This window comes from Echeneis naucrates, chromosome 8 (genome assembly GCF_900963305.1).
Source record: "Echeneis naucrates chromosome 8, fEcheNa1.1, whole genome shotgun sequence".
Classification (NCBI taxonomy): Eukaryota; Metazoa; Chordata; class Actinopteri; order Carangiformes; family Echeneidae; genus Echeneis; species Echeneis naucrates.
In genome coordinates, this window is record NC_042518.1 from 15,290,494 (window position 1) to 15,298,643 (window position 8,150).

At 40.3% G+C, this 8,150-nt stretch overlaps 1 protein-coding gene across 2 annotated transcripts; it reads right to left on the minus strand.

Annotated features, from left to right (window-relative positions):
- Window positions 1-1,778: 1,778 nt before the first annotated feature.
- LOC115048146 (prostaglandin E2 receptor EP1 subtype-like) lies at window positions 1,779-6,201 on the minus strand. Of its 2 annotated transcripts, XM_029509457.1 has the most exons (4): window positions 6,022-6,201; window positions 4,941-5,013; window positions 3,981-4,864; window positions 1,779-3,386 (listed from the first exon to the last, which is right to left on the minus strand). In XM_029509457.1, the coding sequence occupies exons 3-4, from the start codon at window positions 4,833-4,835 to the stop codon at window positions 3,111-3,113; spliced, it is 1,131 nt and encodes a 376-aa protein (XP_029365317.1). In that variant the 5' UTR covers window positions 4,836-4,864; window positions 4,941-5,013; window positions 6,022-6,201; the 3' UTR covers window positions 1,779-3,110. The 2 variants fall into 2 exon arrangements, with proteins under 2 accessions (XP_029365317.1, XP_029365318.1); XM_029509458.1 differs by lacking the exons at window positions 4,941-5,013; window positions 6,022-6,201 and having other exon boundaries at window positions 3,981-4,913.
- Between the last annotated feature and the right edge of the window lie 1,949 nt (window positions 6,202-8,150).

The following is an 8,150-nucleotide window of genomic DNA, read 5'->3' on the forward strand; positions in this document are numbered from 1 at the left end:
GTCACAAATGTCGTACTTACTAGATCTAAATGCAATTCTGGCCCTCTTTGGGGCCTTGGCAAAGTGGAACCTTGGCACCCCAGAGAGATCTTTGTATTTAACATATTAATATATATTACATTGAATACTGGTATAACTGGGGTAAAGGTGAGAGATGATGTTTGTGAAGTTTTTACTGGCACCCAAATTATCCGGAGGTGTCCTCCCCTTCATAATAAATATAGAAGTTTTTATAAACAAGAAAACATTGAATTAAAGTTGCTTCACCTTCCAAATGGTTCACAGGACACCCCAAAGTGGAGAGGAGCTGCCTGACATTTGCTTGGATTTCCCGTTGATTTGAGATCCAGACATCTGAAGAGTAAAATCGTTTATCTGGTTAAAATATGTAGTTGAAAACAACCAAGGCCTAATCAGTGTTGCCTAAAAATGTGAATTATATTTGGACAAAAGTCAGCTGTGAGCTCGTGAGAAGCAACGGCAGAAAAATGGCTTGAGGACTGCAGCAAAACAAACTTGTAATTGCACACAAATATACGCCCTGTTGTTTTAAACATTTTAATGTGGAAAGGTGAGGTATCACTTTTCAGCTAAAACTCACTGTATGTCCATCTTAATCAATTGTGAATTCTTGAAATATCCTAATTTCGAATCATTCCATGGCAGCTTCACTGATTCGCTGTTGATTGCCACCTGAGTATTGCGCATTACACGGCACAGAAGAGAATACCACACAGGCCTCTGAATACCACAGGAATTTACCACAGGAGCACGTGGTACCACAGGTACATGATTACGACAGAAATTGTTGGATTTTTCAGCAGTAAGTATTTGTCTGGCCAATATGTTAACAACTGCGTTTGCATAATCTTGTTGTTCCTGCTTCACCCACAAATGCTGGCATACGTGCCCTGTGGGGCGGGCGCTGGTCCACTCAGTTCAGACAGAGACAGGTATTTCGTATGTGCTGAAACCTGTTCAAACGTGTGCAATGACGCCGTCAGGCTTTTCTCCACTCTTATAACGGCCACATATGCAACCTGCAGCTGAATTTGAATTACAGCAGATGTTATCCCAACTTCTGTCTGCCTGCCATGACCTGCACACAGAAGCTACATGGCCTTTCAATGACTTTTGTAAATTATTTAGAAAATGATAAGTTATTTGAAGTCTATATCTGGTGAATATTTAGTTATAGATAGACTTTATTTTGCATTTTTGCTTTTCTGTTCTTTTTCAGTGTATGTTTAGAAACATACACATAACATACACAACATACACCGTTGGCTTGGTGCCACAGTTTTACTTGATGTGTCCTGTGTCTTTAAATGCCTGGTATGTTGGCAGCCAATTTAATGGAATTGCTAACCAAGGAGGATGAGAAAGGGCAGTCTATGTGCTCCTGCCTCTCTCACTTGAGCTGTGTCAATCTGATAGGTGGGCCATTCTTTCGTTTATTTTCTGTGTTAACATGATGACACTGTAGGTTGATTTGACTCTATATAAATTTGATTTGATTTGTTTTAGGTCAAAAAAAACAATGCCATGAGTGAAAAGCACAGGGTGTGAGTTGTGGTGCGGTCACTGCCTGCTGATTGGACCGTTTGAGAGGAGAGTACACAGACCAACGAAGGCGATCGAGAGGGTGGCACCACAGCGTCTTTGGGAGCTGAGCTCATGTGAATTGTTCCAGGTAAGGTTAGGAACCCAGCAGATCTGATCACATTAAAATCAAACCATCTTGGACAGGTTTATGCAGATTTGACCAAAACAAAAGAAATAATAATAATATTTAGTTACCTCATTAGTATTTATAGGCTATCTCACATATTAAATCCATATAAAAACTGAATCAACAACAACAATAATAACAATAATAATAATAATAATTAAGACATATTTATATACACAACTTGCATGTCATGAATCTCCAACTTGAACTTTGGCACTATGGTTTTTGGACTGAATAAAAATAATGTTTAACTGGTAAGCTTTAAAAGTGCAGGTCTGTGGCTCTCAATATACAGCTGTATATTGTACATAGCTGTACATTTTTTTCACTTGCACAGGCTACTCAGAAAAAGGGGATTAGCAATGCGACATCCCTTCAGTCTTAGAGGAGCGCTTGGTCAAGGTAATTTAATATACTGACCTTAGATCAGAAAAATCATTGTTTTGTTTTTTTTTTTACAGAAATGAAATTTTCCCCTATTAAGGGCTGTAACACTCACAGTAATATTGCAGGATCTTTGTATTCACTGTACATCTATGGCCTTGGGCGAATAGGAGAAATATTATCTGTGTCACTGATTTAACAATGGAATGACATGAAACATTAAAAGATAACTTTTTATTATGTGATTCCCCTTTCTTGGTAATATCACATTAAAATAGCTTCTGCAAGGCAAAACTTCACCTTCACCCCCAAACAGTTGGGGAAAAAAATGTAGATACATTCACAATCACATATTAGAGATACACATTCAGTCACAGCATTGCATTGCACACACATTTTTTTTTCTTCACATCTTTAAGCTGAGGTAAAAGCACAGCATTTTCTATTGCTCTCTGACATGAGCATTTACACAAGTCATAGACTTGACAAGACAAATGGCATATTTACAGAGATGAGATGTTTGCTTCAAGAACATATACTGTCTTCCCTTCAGCAAATAATCATAAGACATCGTATTCCTGCATATAAAACCATTTATATTTACATCTCCTCTCACAGAGGGCAGACGGCAATGCAAACATGTCCAGTATGCAGGCCAAGTTGCATTCTAATATACTCTCTTAGCAGTTACTATTAATTGTAGCTTTTTTACTTTGTCCCACTGGCTAAGTCATGCAATAACCTTAGCAGTTATCATTAGCCAGGCAGGGGTATTCCAAAACACGTTGGAGCATGTCTTCCATTATTAGCCACTTCATGCATACAGTTAAACCTGGGTCTGTTCGCACTTTCTTCTGAATAAGTCTTTTTGTATCTGGACACTTTTAACTCTGGATTTTGATCAGGACTGATCAGGAAAAGCTGCCAGGCTCAGCACTGTTGCTGTGTGCAAGGGAGAGAGCTTCCCTTAAAAGCAGATACGTGCCATTCGCCCTTAAATCTTGTTAACACTGTGTTTCTCTGAGTTCTGAAAGGAGCTGACCTCCCAGCGGATTGTGTGAAATCTGCTTCCATTGAAACTGGCCTGCCTTTTGGTGATGTGGTAGATCCTTCTGAGGATGGCACGCCGCAGCAGGATGTAGACCCAGGGGTCCAGGATCTGGTTACATGTTGCCATCCTGACAGCGGTAACCATCAGCCCCCTGTAAGTGTCCTGGTCACTGCCTAGAGAGCCACTGTAGGACTGTATGGCTGACATCAGTCCAAATACCTGAAAAAGGAAACCGTTTTAGGTTTTTGTTGTAATAATAATAATAATAAATAACTTGTTGCCTTTATTGCATTATCTTTTGAATAAGATGATTTTCCATCCTTAAGGGCAAGTGAGGAAAGGGAAACATTTATTTTCTAGACAATATACTCTTTGCTTTTAAAGAAAATTGGACTTTTAGGTAACTGGTGTAAATCTAAAGTTGTTGTGATATTCATAACCTTCGGTTCTTGTGGTTCATAACAGCTTACAGTAATGCAAAGCCACTTTCCACTATACTGTGGATAGAGTTACCAATTTCAGTGTCTCTCATTAGTTTCCAATAGTTTTTGCACTTTCATATTTTTCCATTAAAAATTAAGTTACAGCTAATAACATAAAGTACTGGCCAGTTAAATGATGGCATAGGGGATGTTTTAGCTACGTAACAGCAAATCACTTCATCTGCTTTGAGTTAGATTTAATTAATAATCTCAAACAAAACCAGCACACAGTGCCGTATCAGGAGCGGGCAGAGGATTAATGTCAAGCATGTCAATGAAGTACATTCATTCCTGGATAACTGATTAAGTATTCTCAGCACCAGTAACTCACCAGCAGAGGGCTCCAGCAGATGCAGGAGGTGACCATGATCCCAACCAGCTGAACCACCATCTCTGTGTCGTGAGACCTGGCAGAGCAGCGGTGGGAGTAGGTCCTCTTCTTTAGTCGGGCTTTTAGTAATGTGATTCCACTGATGGTGTTACACACAAAGGCCAAGGCCAGGGAGCTCAAAGCCAGTCCAGAAAACATTATCATGAAAGCCAGATCTATTCCTTTAACATCCCCTATCACCCTGATGAAGCACCACGTCCATGGGTACTGAGAGGTGTAGGCACCGAGTCCAAAGAAGGGCAGGAGGGCTACGAATAAAGCCAGCAGCCAGACAAGAGTCAGTGCCACCTTTGTCCGCGCTGTGGTCACCAGACGTGCATGTAGCAAAGGCTTTGTCACACCCAGACAGCGCTCAGCAGCCATGGCACATCCCAGGAAAAGGGGACACAGGCCAAAAAACACCATGCAACTTCCCAAAAAAAGACAAGAGGAGTCTGGATCCGCATAACCACTTTTGGAGCCGGAGGCAGTATCAGGTGTCGAATACCTTCTCAGCACAAGGGCCCCGTTGATGACATGTCCAGCTAGATCTGTGGCCACAAGGGAGCTGGCAAAGAGCAGGAAAGTGGCTTTTGACCGCCGTCGGAACCGGTTGTAGGCCTTGGCGAGAATGAAGAGGGCCACCACATTGAACAGGATGCCCAGAGTCATGGTGAGGCCAGCAGCTGTGGGGTTGCTCAGGGTGGTATTATTTGCCACAGCCTCCACCTCAGGCACCTGCACCATGATGGTGTGGTTAGACGGTGGAGAGGAGGCAGTGATTCCAGAGGAGTTGCTGTGCTGCATAGCCAGCATCACTGCTCAGCGCTGGGTCTGATGTGGCTCTTTTGGTTGAGAAAATGATAGTGTAAAGAGACTGGATAGGTGTTTACTTAAAAAAAAAAAAAAAAAAAAACTTACTCCAATTCCCAGTTTCCATCTGTTTCATCTGGTGGATCTTGTTTGGTCATACCAGCTCCAATGTCATAGAAAACTGAAATTGGAAATCAATGGAAAATGTATGAAAACAAAAGAAGAAGAGAAATAGCAAAGGAATAGTTTGTCCTAAGTGTAACTGAATGACTGGCAGCTCAATGTACACGCTTTTTATTTTACACCACCTTGGATTTAAAATAAAAAGTAAATGTCAGTGAAAGTACTGCACAAAGTTTAGCCAAAGAAAGTTTTAAATGCTGTTTTTCTCCTCCCTATTAGTTTACAAACAGTTCCAAAGCACATTTTTATGACATATTATATTAACATCACAGCGGGGGATAACTGGGAAAAAAAGACTTGTTTTTTATTATTGTTGTATCTACTGACAAACAGAGCTCCTTAGCATGGAGTGAATCATCTTTCAAATCACAACAATTTAGTTGCCAGTACTCGCTGAGGTTTTAGGTACAAAGAGCTCCACGTTTCCCTCTGCACCAAGCAGCAGGGGAAGTCGGAACAAGTTCTGACAGTGTCTCAGAAAAAAAATGTTTCTGCACAAAGTCCCATAACACACGCACACAAACATGGCACCACGAGCCTGTAAGAACACGTTTCTTGTTTCTTCATATAAATGACAATTTAATTGTGTTTAGATATGATAATGCATAACAACCATGTTTAATGTTTCTTGTCCATTGTATGGCAAACTTTACTTATATTTTTCCCTTTAGTGAAGAACTTTAATTTTTATTTGTGTTGTATTGAATAAAACTACTGTTTTAGTGACATTTTTTCTTATAACTACAGTTACTGCAAAAGTAATGTTTATATTTGGTACATATACACTCTATGCCTCCTATTAAAGTGCAAAAATCCTAATAAAATATCATATTGATAACAATAAAGAAACATACATTTCCCACAGTCATATTTTTATGCTTTAAAGTGGTTGTTCTTTAACACAAAAACAAAGACAGAAGGTGACACCATCAGGCTAAGATAAGAACATGAGTTTTTTGAATGCCCCGTTGCCCTTTCACATTTAGTTCAAGGATATTTTACTTACCTTTGGAATGGGAAATCCATGGAGACATTCGGGATTGCTTATGTTTTGGCAATTACTCATAACTGAGATTATTAGAAAAAAAAAAAATCCAAGTTCTTGTTCTTGATATATTTTTTCTAAGGCGAGCAAAATTCTTCACCGGGAGTGTTCCATCATTATGAGCCCACAGGAACTCCTTCTCTGTTAGACAGTACAAGCCTCTGTTAGTTTTACTGCTGCTCGCTGCTTTTATAGTCTGGAGCTGCACCATGCTCACATCCCCACTGGGCGTCTTGGTAAGTGAGAACCACTCATTTCCTGGCAGCAGAGCAAAGGATAAGCACCACTCAGAGAAATTCCAGTGATGAATATGAATATTTTAAATCCTGCTGCCATGTTCCTGACTCCACAGTTACAAGCTGAAATATTAAGTCTGAAACAACAGCAACCCTTGTTATGTTAAATCTGAGGCAGACCCACCTGAGGCCACAGGAAAACCCGCTTTAAAGTTTTATGAACAGCGACTTAGTTCAGTCTGAGATGATTCGTGAATTCAAGTGAATGGGAAAATTGGTATAGGACTTGTGGACTTCACTGTACATATCTGACTTCATTGCGGCCTGAGATTTGGTCCAGTCAATTCCAGATTAGTTATTTGGTTAGTTACTTTACATACTTGCAGGTTCTCACTGCTTTGAAGACTCATATATTCTCTGCGTATTGTTTTGTGAAAGTGAGGGAAGTGAAAACATCCCCTCTGCTCTCCCAAGCCTTGCCTGAGAACCTCTGACACCCTGTGGTCAGCTCTCATCAATGGGAAGCAGCTGTGCTCGTGCTTCTACAAACATCTCTCTAACAGTCTCCAAATACAGCTGTGAATATTTATGATTTTAGTATTTGTGCTGCTGCTGCTGGGGACATACAGATTTAATGCTTCTTGCCTTAGGGGAGAAGCATTTGAGGAGGGAAAAGCAAATTGCTCCTTTTAAAACTCAAATTTTGCGATGAGCACACAGATTGAAAAAAGGCATTAGCCATGTGATTGTGGTGCTGTGTTAAGTGACGAAAGGGGAGAACCAGGAGCTTCTCATCTCCTCATCTTCACTGCTCAGGGCACATTCATCTGAAATTCGCCTGTCACACTGTCACTGTGTCACTGTCACAAAGGAATGTGCTGAAAAGTTGCGTGCTAATGTTTTCAATACAGCTCTTTGTTCATGCACTCGCAATTCAGGATATACAGGTGTGTGTGTGTGTGTGTGTCTGTGTTTGTGCCAGTACATTTAAATAAAACTAGAATGTAAAATGTTCTAAAATGTGTCAAGAAGCCCCACACTCAGGTTTAAATTGTGAATGTCCTGTGTTGGCCTGCCAAATAAATCCTGAATATACGGCTCCCAATTGTTATCCGCATTAGGATGAGAAGTCAGTCTGTGAAAAAAATATCTTGTTATGTGCGAATTTTTAATTTTTTTTTTTTGCAATCTAGCCAAAGCAGCAGGAGCCGAAAAGGTGAGACACGTTGTTTCTTTGGGAGTGACACAAAGAGCTTGCCAAGGTGGGTGTTAGCAGATGTGTCCTTGCTGCCTTCTTGTCAGGGGGATGTTTATTTTCTTTCTTGAGTAGTTCAGATTACAAGTAAAAACATATTTTATACTATTTTCAGACACAGACAGCTTCCATAAAAATGTTAACTTGTTGCAATCAAAGTAAAAATGACTTCTGCCACAGTGTCTGATTATCTTGGCTTTGAAGAAGATTTTCCACCTCTGTGTGCCATTGTGTGTCTTCAGACATAAACCTGGAAAGGCAATCACCACACAAAGGCAGGAGAACGTGCCTCTGATTCTTACCTCCACATGGATTCTATTTATTTGTGTTGTTTGCAGATTATAATTTGCACCAAAGGGGCAGAGCCTAAAACAGAAAACACTGCAAAACAGCTGTAAATAAATCCTGCAGGTTTTCTTGCTGCACATCAGGAAAACAGAGTGCGCTATGTGAATTTACGAAAGCCTTTCTCACAAGTATCCTCAGATTACTGACACACTTCAAACATGGAAAGCGCAACCTGATCTAGAGTTGTGTTGGTACAATCATGACTCAAATTCAACAGTTCAACAGTAACAGCCTTTGTGGACAAAGCCTCA